Source organism: Cricetulus griseus, chromosome 7 (assembly GCF_003668045.3).
Source record: "Cricetulus griseus strain 17A/GY chromosome 7, alternate assembly CriGri-PICRH-1.0, whole genome shotgun sequence".
Taxonomy (NCBI): domain Eukaryota; kingdom Metazoa; phylum Chordata; class Mammalia; order Rodentia; family Cricetidae; genus Cricetulus; species Cricetulus griseus.
The window spans coordinates 97,453,176-97,468,956 of record NC_048600.1 but is presented as its reverse complement, the minus strand read 5'-3'; the positions used below and the strand labels follow the sequence as shown (position 1 = coordinate 97,468,956).

Genomic DNA, 15,781 nt, shown 5'->3' with positions numbered 1-15,781 from the left:
GACACACGGGGAAGGCCTAGGCCCTATCCCAAAGGAAATGACAGACTCTGAAGACCCCCTATGGAAGGCCTCACCCTCCCTGGGGAGCAGAAAGGGTATGGGATAGGTAGGGTGTTAGCTGGGGGGTGGGGCAGGGGAAAAGGGGAGGGAGAGGAAACTGGGATTGACATGTAAAACAATCTTGCTTCTAATTTAAATTTAAAAAATAAAATAAAAAGCTTTGATGCACACACTGTGTATACAAAGACACACACACACACACACACACACACACACAGAGAGAGAGAGAGAGAGAGAGAGAGAGAGAGAGAGAGAGAGAGAGAGAGAGAGAGAGAGAGACATAGAGAGCAAGAATGTCCCTACCTAACCCATTTATACCGCCATAACAAAACATCATAAACTGGATAGCTTATAAACAATAAATATGTATTTCTCTAATCCTAAAGGACAGGAAACCTAAGACCAAGGAAAATCAAAGTCTAAACAAGGGCCATTTCCTGTTTCTTCAATGTTATCTTCTTGGTATGCTCTCACAGGGTGGAAAGACAAGACCAGGCAGGCCTCAAACTCAGAGATCTGCCTGCCTCTGCCTTCCAAGTACTGGAATTTAAGGCATGTGCCACCATGCCAGCTAGAGTACTAAGCCCATTACCGCCTCCCAAAGTTCCTGCCATCAGACACTTGGGTGGTTAGGTTTTAATATATGAATTGGGAACAAAACAAAACTTGACACAATAAATGCATATATTAATACACATGCATTTAATATAAGTATATGTTTGTTTTACATATATAAATACAAAGATTTATATATATATATATTTGATATATTTGTATATACATAATTAAAACATTTTGATATTACATTTATTGTTTACATATAATCTCAGTTACTTTTTACTTGTTTGACTCTCGGTTTTGTTGGGTTGTCTGATGTGGGATGTCCTTCTGTATGCTGCAAATATGTGTTGCTTTTATTGGTTGATGAATAAAGCTGTTTTGGCCAACGGCCAGGCAGAATCTAGCCAGGCGGGAAATCCAAACAGAGTTACAAAGAGAAAGAAGGGGGAGTCAGGGAGATGCCATGTAGCCACTGAGGAAGCAAGATGTAAGGTAACAAGCTGTGGTGATATTTTGTTTATGATCTAACAAATAAAGCTTGCCTGAAGATCAGAATGCAAAGCTAGCCACACGAGTCAGCCATACAGGCCAGGCAGGGGTGGCACACACCTTTAATCACAGCAGCCACATTAGTTAGCCTTAGAAATTGGTGGTGCACGCCTTTAATCCCAGCACTAGAGACGAATGTAAGGCCGGTGGAGACAGGAGTGCAGTGTATTCAGTCTGCAGTTATGCTGAGGACAGGATCCCCTCTTTTTGGTCTGAGCCTTGGTAGAGGTAAGAAGTCTCTAGTGGCTTGGCTGCTTTGCTTCTCTAATCTTTCAGCTTTGCCCCTAATATGTGTCTCTGAGTATTTCTTATTCATGCTACAACAAGCCAAGAGCCATCATGGTAAAATATAGAATATTAGAAATGAGTTAATTAGTATATAGAGCTATCCAGTAAGAAGCCCGAGCCATCGGCCAAACAATTATAATTAATATTAAGCCTTAGAGAGATTATTTGGGAACTGGCAGGCAGGATGAGAAAAACCTCCAACTACAGTTGTCCCTCAAAAGCATGGAAAAGAATAAAAAGGAAACATGATTATTCTAATGATAATTTTCAAAACTCAGTGATTCTAAATTTATTTTTTCAAAACTGATTAATTTTCAGACAATTTTGTTCAAAACAGAAACTAGATCATAAAACAAGGTAATAGACAAAAACAATGGGGGGGGGGCCTTTAATGACTGCTGTCAAGCAAATCATTTGTCTTTTTTTTATGTATGTTTTTAAAGTGTGTGTGTGTGTGTGTGTGTGTGTGTGTGTGTGTGTGTGTGTAGATGATGTGTGCCTGAATATGTGTGTCACCATGCATATGAAGAGTCAGAGGAGAACCCTGGAGTTGGTTCTCTTCTTCGACCCTTATGTGGGGACCAAATTCAGGTTGCGAAGCTTTCTCACTGAACCATCTCACTGACCACTCATTGAGATCTTTTATGTCAATCTTTTATGTCAATCTTTTCCTTGAAGACACAGACTTGCAAGATGCCTGAAGCAGGACCAGAAAAGCCCTGTACATGTCCTCTTCAGTACAGAAAAAAGTTGGGAGTTTGGCATCCTCAACAACTCCAGTCTGACTACATGGCAAGACAACTTCATCAGGTGTCTTCTCTTAGAGGCAGAAAAGCTTTTCAGCAAAACTATTTTCAACAGGATGCTACACACTACAAAGAGCCTTCCTCCTTTACAACAGCTGAAGACACTTAATTTTTGAAATGACAGCCAAATTCAGTGATCAACCAGGCACTAACTGAACCTACTTTGTGAACTAGTAGCACCACAAGGTCCAAACAAGACTCCTGCTTTTTAACATAGCTACAATATCACATCATTTCACATTATCTTTTATCCAAATTCTGCAAGCAAAATAAGGGTTTAGATATTCAGGGCTAAATATGTCACTTTTTATTCTTTTTTAGGGGGAGGTTTTTTGTTTGTTTTTTGGTTATTTTTGTTTGGTTTTTTGTTTTTGGGGGGTTTTTTTGAGACAGGGTTTCTCTGTCCTAGAACTCAATTTGTAGAACAGGCTAGCCAGAACTCACAGAAATACCTGCCTCTGCCTCCTGAGGGCTGGGATTAAAGGCGTGCACCACCACCACAGCTTGGCATTACTTGAAAAAACAAAATCTGAAGCTGGAAAGGGTTCACTAGGTAAGAGTTCTTGTTGTTCTTACAGAGAACACAGGTTCTGTTCCCAGCACTACAACCATTTCCAGGGACCCTGATGCCCTCTTCTAATTTCCACATGGTACTCATACTTACATGCAAGAAAACTCACACAAATATAGTAAGTCTTTTTAAAAAGTTTAAAAACCAAACAAAAACAGAAAAAAAAAACAGCCTTTATTTTCTTATAGATTAGAAAAATTATCTAATCAATTTCCCCATAAATTCAAGCTAAGGCTGTCAGTAATTTACCATTCCTAATGGTATATATTTCCCAAATACAGCACCTATCACTTACTTTTGAATTATGCCCTCCATATCAAAATGCAAAGGCTGGGGGTGCTGGAGAGATGGCTCAGTGGTTAAAAGCACTGTTTGTTTTTCCAGAGGACCCAGGTTCAGTTCCCAGTACCCACATGACAACTCACAACTGTCTTTACCTCCAGTTCCAGACCAATGCACTTTTATTATTTTTATTTTTATTTATTTTATTATTTTTAAAAAATGACAAAGGCAGGAAGATTTTTCTCCAGATTTTAGCCTTGTAAACAAACCACAGTTGCTTCAAACCCAGGAGAGCAAGAGGTATTGTCTAGCTAGAAACAAGCTCTACTTTAACTGCAACAGATATGTTTCACTAACAGCCACTTTGTGTGACAATCACCAAAGAAAAGCAACATTGCCCTTCCTGTCTGCCAGGAACACCTAACAGGGAGGGCCCTGAGTAAAAAGCAGCAAGGCTTACCACAACAACTAAGCCAAGAAAATAATGGGGTCATGGAACACAGAAGGAAGACAGCACAGCCAATCAAAACAAATAATACTGATTATTATTCTCCAAGAGGCAGGTGTGCGGACAGGGTATTCAAACAGGAAGGAAATATTCGGGAACTAAGGAATTCTGAAAAAATGAAAGGCATAATTCTAAATTTCAGAACTGAGTAGTAAAACTCAAAGACCATTTACCAAAAGCTGACCATAAAGTATGGAGGTGGTTCAAAAGAGACATAGAAAAGACATGAGTAACTCTTTAGAAGGAAAGGGGGACCAGACAACATTCTGGACAAAGAGGCTCAACTCTTTTTTAAGCAGAAAAGGCAAGCCTAAAACTAGTGGGATGGATATGTCACTTGAAAATTAAATTCGCCATAGAAATGCAAAAAAATAAGCAATGGCTGGGCAGTGGTGGAGCACGCCTTTAGTCCCAGTACTCAGGAGGCAGAGACAGGTAGATCTCTGTGAGTTCGAGACCAGCCTGGTCTACAGAGCAAGTTCCAGGACAGACTCTAAAGCTACACAGAGATACCCTATCTCAATAAATAAATAAATAAATAAATAAATAAATAAATAAATAAATAAATATCATGTGCCACAAGATAAAGAAATTTCTTGCCAAAATTATGGATAGTGACAGCCTAATAACCTTACAGAGAAACCTTCCAACTCAGAAATATACAAATGACCGGGAGCACACACAGAAGATACGTGAACAAATCAGAAGTATACAATGACCTGGAGCATGGACAAAACATACAAGGTAAGCAATATTAAGTGTCAGCACAGGAAATTTAATTGATATTAGTCACTGGTGGGAATATTAAAAAAAAGAAGAAGAAGAATTCTCTATAAAGTGGTTTTATCAATTAATATTCCCACCAGTGACTAATATCAATTAAATTTCCTGTGCTGACACTTAATATTGCTGTTTTAATTTTAGCCTTTGTGGTGGTATAAGAGTTTAACTCAGTTAGGCAGGCAGTGATGGGTGGATCTCTATGAGTTCAAGGTCAGACAGGTCTACAGAGTGAATTCCAGGACAGCCAAGGCTACAAAGAGAGACTGTCTCAAATAAATAAATAACAAAAGGGTTTAGCTCAAAAAAAGTTTAGCTCAGTAGGATGTGGTGGTGCAGACCTTTTAACTCAGCAAAGATAGCCTGATCTACAGAGGGAGTTCCTGGGACAGCCAGGGCTACAAAGAGACTCTACCTCAAAAACAAAAAAAAAACTAAAAAATTAATTAATTAATTAAAGGTCAGGTGTACCCATCACATACCTGTAACCCCAGTGCTGGGGGGAGGTGGGGGAGGGCACATTGGGTCTTGGTGGTTGTCAGGTTCAAGAGATCCGTCTCAAAGTAATAAAGCAGGGTAACAGAATGGGTTACTTGATATCTTCCTGTAGCTTCTACAGGAAGATGAAATAATATACCCTCACATACCCATGTACATATACCACAAACACACTCATGTACACATACACATACAAGTCACAATGAAAACAATATTAATAAAATTACTATCTCAAAACAAGGGATTCAATAGGAATAGATAAACAGACATGATAAAGAAAATACAGAAAAAAATGGTGGTTGAATCTAGGAACTGAGCATATAAGAGCTCTCTAAAGAATCCTCTCACTTTGCTAAGTGGCTTAATCTAATTAAATTTGCTAAATATGGCAATTCTAGACACTCCTCATAAAGCTATGGAAAATTAGCATTAGGACAAACAGTGGAAGATACAAATGAATGCTATCTTTGTAACTTTTCTGTGAGAATAAAATTATTTTAAAATGAAAAGATTTTTAAAATAAGGTTTTTTTGTTTGTTTGGTTGGCTTGGTTTGGTTTGGTTCTTCAAAACAGGGTTTCTCTGTGTAGCCCTGGATGTCCTGGAACTCACTCTGTAGACCAGGCTGGCTTCATAAAATTAAGTTTCAAAAAGTTTTAATAATACAAGAAAGCGTTATGTTAGGAAAACTGAATTATCTATTCACTAAATATTATTCTTAATAAAATATATTGTTAAGTGGTTAAAAAAGAAAATATTAAGCAGTGATTATCACTGGATGAAACAATTTTAGATTTTTAGTTCCTTTTTTTATTTGTCAGAATTCTAACTTTTCTACAGTTAACATATTAGAGATTAAGAGCACTTGCTGCTCTTCCAGAACACCTGGGTTCAATTCCCAGCCCCTACATGGCAGCTCACAGCTGTCTGAAACTCTAGTTCCAGGGGATCTGACACCCTCATACATATATGCAGGCAAAACACCAATAAACATAAAATAAAAATCAATTGTTAACAAAACAATTAATGCAAATTCACTTGTGAATTTATGCCAATAGAATGGAGGCGGGGAGAAACTATGAAATATAGGAAAATATAGCATAGTGGAACAGAGCTTTACTTGTAACAATCATATAACTTTATAGAATAAACTCCTGAGACCAAAATACATACATGGTCACAAACAGCTCCTGTTTTCAGAATGGAAAGGAGAAAAGGGTAAGCAACAGAGAAAGCAGACCATTGCCTGAAGCAAGAGCACCAAGTTGCAGATCTCATAATGACCTTCTCTGTCTACTCACTACTATGATACCATGGCAACTGGGAACCTCAGAATATTAAGGAAAGAGCATTGAAAGAAAATTTGGAAAACTACTGGGGGAAGGAGAAAAACTTAGGCAAGCCAAATAAGAAATGTTAAGAGAAATATAGAGCACCCTCACAGGCCTATCTATCTATAAGCAAAGCAGTATGATCATATGTTCAAAGCCAGCCTGGGCTACAGAGTAACTTGAAGGCTAGCCTGAGATTCATGGTAAGATCCTGTTTCAAAACCAAAACAAGAAAATTATCTCGATTAAGGGTTACATAACAATCATTCCAGCAACTGGAGGCTAAGGCCAGGAGACTTTCGAGTTCAAGAGCTACATGACAAGGCCATGTTTCAAAGAAAAAAAATGTTTTCAAAGAAATTTATAAGCAAACATTTAAGCCACATGATATTGGGTGTGGCACATTTTATATTCCTGAAAGCTTTTGCAGTTATTATTTAATTTTACCTCTACCACCAGGCTTCAATGAAGTCATTAAACTGATTAAAGTCATAAAACGCAAGGAGTTTAAGTGAGACTAAATTTAAAAATTTCCATTTCTTTCTATGTCAAACAAAAATAGTTTAACTATAGCTAAAAAGCTCTATTCTTCATAGATTTTAACAAAAATGGCCATCTTCATCATGATTATGAAACTGACCTACATTACTACTGTTAAGGAAGTACCAAATGGTGCTGGCACTTCTCAACCATAGGATGCAGAATGTTAAGTCTGCTTCTCTTTTTCCTTGCACCAAATAATCACTAGCAAACATACACGTATTTCCGTGAATTATTAACTTCCTCTCAAATAAGTTTCTAGTCACTAACACAAAAGGTAGGGGTGCAGGAGTGGGGTGATGATATAATTATGAAATTGAAGAGGACCAGATGTGGTGGTGCACGACTTTAATGGCAGCACTCAGGAGGGAGAAGCAGGAAAATCTCTGTGAGTTTCAGGCCAACTAGGTCTAGTGATTTCCAGTTCATCCAGAGCCAAAAAAGAAAAAGAAGATGAAGTGAGGAGGAAGAATGAGATAGCTCAGCAAGTAAAACCTGATGACCTTAACTTCATCCCAGAACCCACATTGTGAAAGGAGTTGTCCTCTGACCTCTGCAAACACAGCAGGACACCTTCACCTACACCCACATAAATAAATAAATAAATAAATAAATAAATAAATAAATAAATAATAAATAAATAAATAAATGTAAAAAAATTTATTCAAAAGAAATTCAAGAGATGTAAAATGTAATGTATGATGTTGCATATTTGTTTGAATGAATTAGAATTTGGGAATATATTTTTCGTTGTGGTTTCTCTGTGTAGCCTTGGTTGTCCTGGAACTTACTCTTTAGACCAGGTTGCCCTCAAACTCTCGGAGATCCTCCTGCCTCTGCCTCCCTAGTGCTGGGAATAAAGGAATGCACCACCACTGCCTGGTTTATCTTTATCATTTTTAATTATTGGGGGTAGGGAGGTGTATGTGTGTCCTTAACCACTGAACCATCTTTTACACCTGACATGAAAATTTTGAAATAGAAAGATGGAGAATTAGCTGGGCAGTGGTGACACACGCCTTTAATCCCAGCACTCAGCAGGCTGAGGCAGCCAGATGTCTGTGAGACCAGACTGGTCTACAAAAAAAGATGGAGTTTTGGTAGAATAGGTCTGTAACATGTCAGGCCCGAGATTTCAATCTACCATAACCACACCACCAAAAAAGGCAGTTTATAAAAGTATGCACAGTATGACCTCATTTTGGTATAAAGAAATGTATATGGGGCTGGAGAGGTAGCTAAGTGGTTAAGAGCACTGGCTGCTCTTCCAGAGGACCCAGGCACCATTCCCAACATGATTGCTAACAACAGTCCATAATTCCAGTTCCAAGGCCTCTGACACTCTATTCTGGCCTCTTTGCAGGCACTATGAATGTGGCACATGGACATACATGCAAGCAAAACACCCAGACACATAAAATATAAAAAGTTAAAGAATAAATAAAAATAAGAAATGTGTGTGTGGCATGGCATGATGGTTAAACACTTGGGAGCAGAAAAAGGGGGATAGCAGAGAGCTCCAGGACAGTGAGGGATACATAAGAAGACCCTGTCTCAAAAAGAAAGAAGAAAAGAATGATGAAGAACACGAAGAGAAACACACACTGAAACATGGGTATGCATAGAAGAGTATTCAGAGGAGCTGGGAAAATGGCTTGGGGGTTAAAAACACTTGCTGCTCTTTCAAGAGGACTCAAGTTTGGTTCCCAGAACCTATAGTAGTCAGGAAATTCATAACCAACAACCTATAACTACGTTACACGGGATCTAAAGCCTTCTTTGAATCTCTGAGGGTACTGAACTTATATAGCATACACATACCCAGACAGACACACATACTCATAAATAAAAATTTTAAAAGAAAGAAAAGAATTCAGAACACTAAGGAGAGTTTTAGCAATGTGATGTCTGGTTAGTGGATATATAAGCCTTTATTAATTTTCTGTACTATTTCTTAATAAATCATTACTTTTCAAATATACTTTCTATCCTTCTGAAGTAAGGCTGACTGAACTAAAGACCTGCTCAAAGTAATCATAAGTCTGATAGAATAGCTGACAGTTAGGACTCTGACTAGTTTCCATATTCAGTCAAATGACCTTACACATGTTATGTCAGTTCCCTACATGTATCTTGTGGGAATGATCACACAACACCTGCCTGGTTGTACTGAAGATTAAGTGCGACACTCCACACAAAACACAGCAGTGTCTGACATACACTAAAGCACTTGATGAATGCTATCTATTACTGTCATTATTTTTCTATTCAGTCACTGAGAAAACATGACTGAGTGTTACTAAGGAACAGGCAATACAGCTCAATAACAGAACTAAATAAACATGAGGCTCTGGGTTCAGTCCCAAGCCTAATATATAAAAAAAGATAATGTGAAAAATAGAATAGGCGGGCTGGAGAGATGGCTCAGAGGTTAAGAACATCGACTGCTCTTCTAGAGGTCCTGAGTTCAATTCCCAGCAACCACATGGTGGCTCACAACCATCTGTTATGAGATCTGGTGCCCTCTTCTGGTGTGCAGATATATATGGAAGCAGAATGTTGTATACATAATAAAATCTTAAAAAGAAAAATAGAATAGGCTATACCAGCAAAAAGTAGGCCCTATCACTCAAAGTCAATACCAGATTCTCTACGAACCTCACATTAACATCATTATATCCTAGAGAGAAATATATGCACAGAATTCTGTATGATTTTCTGTTTTTAAGTCTACAACAATGAAAAAAGTTATCTCGGAGCCAATTGCAAACTGACACATACATTGTCTGTTTTGTGACACGGGAGAAACTACAGGTAATTTCTAATTACAAAAGAACTTTGCCAGGCAGTAGGGGAGCACTTCTTAATTCCTAACACTCAGGATGCAGAGGTAGGCTAATCTCTGTGAGTTCCAGGCCAGCCTGGTCTACAGAGCAAGTTCCAGGACAGCTAGGGCTGTTACAATCCTAACTATAGCAGATAAGCCCGGTTGATCTTATCTATTAAAAAGCCTAAGCAGTTCTTCAATGAGACTTGCCTGTTCCCACCAAGTTATAACTATTTCTTAAGCCTTTATTTTCAAATACTTGGGTGATAAAGCTTAGGAAGTGACTTATCCAATCTTTCAGTGACTGAACAAACATGACATATGTCTTCTCTTTCCCTAGAAAGTTTATGTTCTAATCTTGCTTATCCATCAGACCACTAAAATGTTCACTTAGCACCCTACCTCAAGCTCACAGCAATTATTTCTTTGTTTTAAATGGCCCCAGTTAACACTTGTGAGGAATGTGAGGAATGGGCCTGTCCCCTTAACCTCTATCATATGTGAAAGATCAGGCTATTTATTCTAGGCTATTTATTACTAGCTGCTAGTAAACTCAACTAGTTTATATATAGTATTCAAAAAGTGAAAGCAGTGACTGAATCAGCATTATCTTCATTTCTCAGAGAGGAAATGAGTACAATGCAAAATTATGGACTGCCAATGGTTACATACAATTTAATTAACAACAGACATCATAAAAGTCTTCCTATCAAAAGAAAGAATTTAAATTACTCCCAAAGACACCATCATATCCACAGGTAAAATGGATGAAGAAAGAAATCTTGTTCTATTTGGAACATTAGCTGAGAAGACAGTGAAAACTGGCAACTGTCCTCTTCCCCAGATGCTGGTCACACTCCTGCCCATGAGCAACAACCAGAGTTCTGGCAACAATGAGGCATCCAAGATATTGCAGTCATGCCACTAACCACACAGCCACTGCCTGACAGCCCTGGGCCTTGGGAATGGCTTGGCACCTACATCCTGCCTCAGAATATCATCAGCTGAGTTTCCTGTAATAGCATGTATTGCACTATTGCCAAATTCAATGTCCTAATTCAACAACTGAACATTATGTCTCACATAAAATTAAGTTGGACAAATTTCTCAAAGAGCAGTATGACTTCGAAGATTTAGCCCTAACCTAGTCTTTCTCAATAGGGGAGTATGACAATTTGAAACTAATTCTTGGTTGTGTGGGATGATATACTACATTATAAAAGTACTGGTGGGGGGTGAGGGGAGGGAGAGGGAGAAGGGACTTGAAATAAGCTTGTTCCCTAACTAGAACTAATAAAAAAAAAAAAAAAAAAAAAGTACTGGTGATGGTGGTGTTGAGAGAGCTATGTAGCCTTGGATGTCCTGGAACTCACTCTGTAGGCCAGGCTAGCCTCAAATTCAGAGATATGCCTGCCTCTGCCTCCTGAGCAGGGGGATTTAAAGGAGTGCACCATCATCTCCAGTCCTATTGCAAAAGTTTTAGTACTACCAGTCCACTGTCCTCCAAATGTGAGTAGTCTCAGCAGTTCACAACTCCCACATTTTTCCAAATGACTTTGAGGGGGACAATAACCCCGGTACTAACCTAAGGGTCAACCTAAGTGAATCATAAAGGAGCAAAACATGTTTGCATAAAATCCTAATTTATAATCCCTGATGCTAATTCTTCTTTTTGTCCTGAAGTTGGGTATAATACTTTGTTCATTAACTCCAGAAAACCAAGTTTATTAGAAATACTTCCAAAACTTTAAAAAAGGTGTAGGTCAGGCAAACAGAGTAAAACAATTATAAAAATGCAACTAGGACATTTGAGTTTGAACTCTCAACATTAACCAAGTGATTTTCCCTCATCAGACCTCAGTTTTCTCATCTACTAAAATGAAAACATTCATCTAATCAGGCAAGCCTGTAATTAGCATGTGCCTGTAATCAGAGCAATTAGGAGGCTAAGCCAGGATCAGCCCAAGTTTAAGGTCACCCTAAGGAATAAGAGATCCTGTCTTAACAAATACATTTAAAAAGCACTAAAACTTTAGGTAAGTTATCTGCTTCACTGCAAGTCCCAGAAATCATGAAGTAAAGCGTATCTAAGTTGCTTTACCCTCCACATAGCTTAAATGGGAATGATTATTAATGTACACTAACTGCTTCATCTTACAGAAGCTATGATTCCAAGTTCCATGGATAACAACAAAGAATTACCAGAACAAGTATGGAATTTTACTATAATTTTTACCCTCAGTGTGCATTAGAATCACCTGAATAGCACCTCTCTCTCTCTCTCTCTCTCTCTCTCTCTCTCTCTCTCTCTCTCTCTCTCTCTCTCTCTCTCTCTCTGTGTGTGTGTGTGTGTGTGTGTGTGTGTGTGTGTGTGTGTGTGTAATTTCTAGGGATGAGGTTTTTATCCCTAGTTTTTATTTTATTCCTAAGGTTTACTCACAAATGAATGAGAAACAAATCTGACCCAGACTCTTAAACCTAAAAACTGAAAAGCAAATGACTAAACTAGCTATCTAATCAATCAAAGGGCATGGTTGTTCATACCAGTACCCCAGCACTCCAGTAACTCTAGCACTCCAAAGTCCAGGGCAGGAAAATTTTAGGAAGTTAAAGTCAGTCTGGGCTACATAGTGAGTTCTAGGCCAGTCTGAGTTACATAAGACTCTGTCCCAGAACAAAACTAAAATCAGTTACTTTTAACATGAGTAAGCTAGCACACACCTGTAATATCTGCACTTAGAAGGTGGAGTCAGGAGGATCAAGAATTCAGGGGAATTTGGAGCTACATTCGACCCTGTTTCAAAAAACAAAACAAAACAAAAACAAAAAAGGCAAAGTGTCCATAGGCACTGTGTACAGTTCCAGCACTCAGGAAACAAAAGCAGGAAGATCTCAACAAGCTCCAGGCCAGCCTACATGAGAAGTTCCAGTTCAAGCAGGGCTAATGGAGCCCTGCTTCAAAGCACAAACAACAAACCCACAAGGGCTAAGGATGTAGATCAGTGACTGAGTGTTTACCTACCATGTGTAAGGCCCTGGGGTCAATCTCTAGCACTGATTGGGGAGGTGGGGAAGGGGGGGTGACGACTACAAATTTGGCCAAATCTGCAAAACTCCTATTAATCAACGAAAGTTACAACATTGTTGATGCAAGTACTACAGAAACTGAAATTCCTCAAAGTAACTTTCATTCACTGGGTCATACTGAAAGACCTTGTATATATAAAGGATGGAAAAAAGCTAAGAGGAACATGTAGACAAAGATACTCTCCAAACCTGGTAAGTGCATAATTTCCTATTCATAGAAGATGGGCCCAGTGAATGGAGATGATGTTTATATATTTTCTATTTCCTTTCAGAACATGAGTGAAAATAACAAGACAGAGTAAACACATTACCCATGAAGCAACTCGTCTCACCTCATGTGAAAGGCCAAACCATCCTGTAAAGCTGAGATCCCCAAATCAGAAAGTGTATCTGAGCTGACAGAAGCTGGGGACAGGGAGCCCTCCTTCTCCTCTAGTAGGTCCAGCTTCACCAGATTACTGATCTCATCTTCAGAGTTGTCTTCAGACACAGACCCAATTATGAAACGGGAGTGCTGGTTCAGCTCCAGAGTTTTGGCCAACTGAGATGGTTCATCCATTATTCTTTCAAAATAAGCTCTCAGAGCTGTGGGGAAAATGAAGAGAAAAGTAAGTTATTGGCCATAACGTACAGGTGAGGACACTCAAGAGAGTAAGTCATAAACACAAACAGCCCTTGGAAACAAGACTGACTTGAGTCTGAGAACTGGCTTCCTTAGCTATTCTATTCCAGCACTTTTGTTTCCTCCAAGGGAGGAAAAGAAAGATTGTGATAACTATGTTTATAAATTAAAAGTTTTATTTTCTCGAGAGAGATTATTTCTCCATTCTCCATCTCTGCACTAATTTAGTGATACTGAAGGGATAATGATGATCAATGAGAACCTTTCACTAGAAGCAAAGCTGTTTCGAGATGAGACTGTGACTTACCTGTAGCACTATGGGTAGTGAGTGCTAAGAGTTTGGGGACACTAGCAATCGCTTAAAACTCAGGGCTTAAATGACAAAATGGTCACCTGGGTTCCAAATACCATATAATGAAACATTATGAATTTTATTAAGCACACACATTTAAAGTAAAACAATAAACAAAAAACCTTGTGTTTTCAAGAGTTTTTTCCCCTCAAAATGATTATTTTAAAAATCTACCCCTGAATGTTAATTTTGTTGTTAATTCTGTATACAGAACTGGTAGAAGTGATTTTACCACCAGATTTTAAATATGTATTCAAAGTAGTGAATGTGTCATCTCAAACACCATTTATCTAGATACAGTACCTTACTAGTCAAGATTAGCTATTATCAATAGTTAACCAACAAACTTAACCAAAATAGTTACCAGTTCAAAGCCACATAACAAGAAAACACCAAACTAAGCTAAAAGTATTCTGTCCCTTCAAATATTTATTTTAAAAAACTTTAAATCAGCTGGGCATCATGGTTTACACCTTTAATCGAGCACTTGGGAAGCAGAAGCAGGTGGATGGATCTCTGGGAGTTGCAGGACAGCCTGATCTACAAAGCTAGTTCCAGGACAGCTAGGGCTAAATCTATATATAAACTTGGTACTAAACAATTTCTGGCTTAACCAATTCTAATTTTAAGGTTTTTCCAAGATATGGTACTTTTAGAAAACAATGCATTTATTGATAAATTTTATATGCTATAAGTCACTATCAGGCACAAAAGTATGTGGAGAACAGTAATCATATCAGACAAGAAAATATCAGTGTTTTGGTAGGGGGTGGTAATGGTTCTGGGGATTAAACTCAGGCCTTCACCTGTAAGGCAAGTCCTCTGTCCATGAGCAATAACCTCTGCCCATTCTGACTTTATTTGTTTGTTTGTATGTTTGTTTTGAGATAGAGTCACACCAAGTTGCTCAGGCTGACCTTGAACTTGCTCTTCAGACCAGGCTGGCTTTGAAATGTGATCCTCCTGACTCAGCCTCCTGAGTCATTGGGGTTAAATTCCTTTGCCACCAGAAGTTTTTTAAATGTTTGGAAATAACAATAAGAATGTTAAAATTACACATTCATCATTCTTTTGGTGTGATTTGTTTAGAGACAAATAGTGTTTTCAAATGTTAGGACAGTAAGGTTCTCAGATTATGATTCTTGTACCTGAAGCTGCTTGTTGGGTAACTTTTAAGAGTTCCAGGCCATGGGCCTATCTTAGACCAACTGTTTCAGAAGCTCTAGGCTGAGGTATAATAGTGTGTTTTAACAAAACCTAAAGCTTAAGAACCACTGTGCTGCAAGAGGAAAACAACAATAACAAATTGTCAGCAAGACAAAATATACACAGAAAATAAGAAAAAAGGAAATACAAAACAAAGAATCTGTGAACATTCTGGAAGGCAGCTGAAGAATACTTAAACTAGCTTTTATTTTTGAAACCAGCATAAATAAATAAATAAATAAATAAATAAATAAATAAATAAATAAGGAAGAGATAAAGGGAAGGGGCAGAGGAGAATAAGGCAGGATAACTTGGGGGAAGTAAGAGAATCTATGTAGAATCTAGACTTAAACATATCTGTGTGTGTATATATATGCATATATATGACCTGTAAATAGAAAATGAGTATTTGAGGTGAGAAAGGGGACCAATAAGGGTGGAAAGGGGGCTGGAAAGGACAGTGCAAGAGTGAACATGAGCAATATACAACGATATACATGTATGATAAATGTTTAAATGAAACCCATTATTTGTACATTAAAATAAAACAAAAACAAGAATAAAAGTTCTAGGTCATAGGAGTAACTCAGTGGTAAAGCACTTGCCTAACACATAGGAGGCCCTGTTTCAAACACCAGCAATAGAAAAAAAAATTGACTAAATTTACTATACATTTATATTGCAAATGATTTTTTTTAAGTCTCCAAATTGTGTGGAGTTCAGTCTAAAAGAAAACCAAATCATTAGAAAAGAAAAGGGAGTTAGGGAATAACAGGAAAAGAAAATGGGACATTCTAATATACAAACCACTTTACGAATATTAAGATACAGCAACAGAAAATCAAGTTTTTGGGAGAAGGCAAGGGAGACAGCATCTCATAGCCAGGCTAACCCCAAACTTCTGCAGCTGAGTT

At 38.1% G+C, this 15,781-nt stretch overlaps 1 protein-coding gene across 1 annotated transcript in view; it reads right to left on the bottom strand.

The window, feature by feature from the left end:
- The window catches only part of Acaca (acetyl-CoA carboxylase alpha), a 208,066-nt gene extending 194,820 nt beyond the window's left edge, over positions 1–13,246 (bottom strand). Inside the window, 1 exon segment of the mRNA NM_001292056.1 lies at positions 13,020–13,246. Coding sequence (NP_001278985.1) covers positions 13,020–13,246 — 227 coding nt within the window.
- Positions 13,247–15,781: the final 2,535 nt, after the last annotated feature.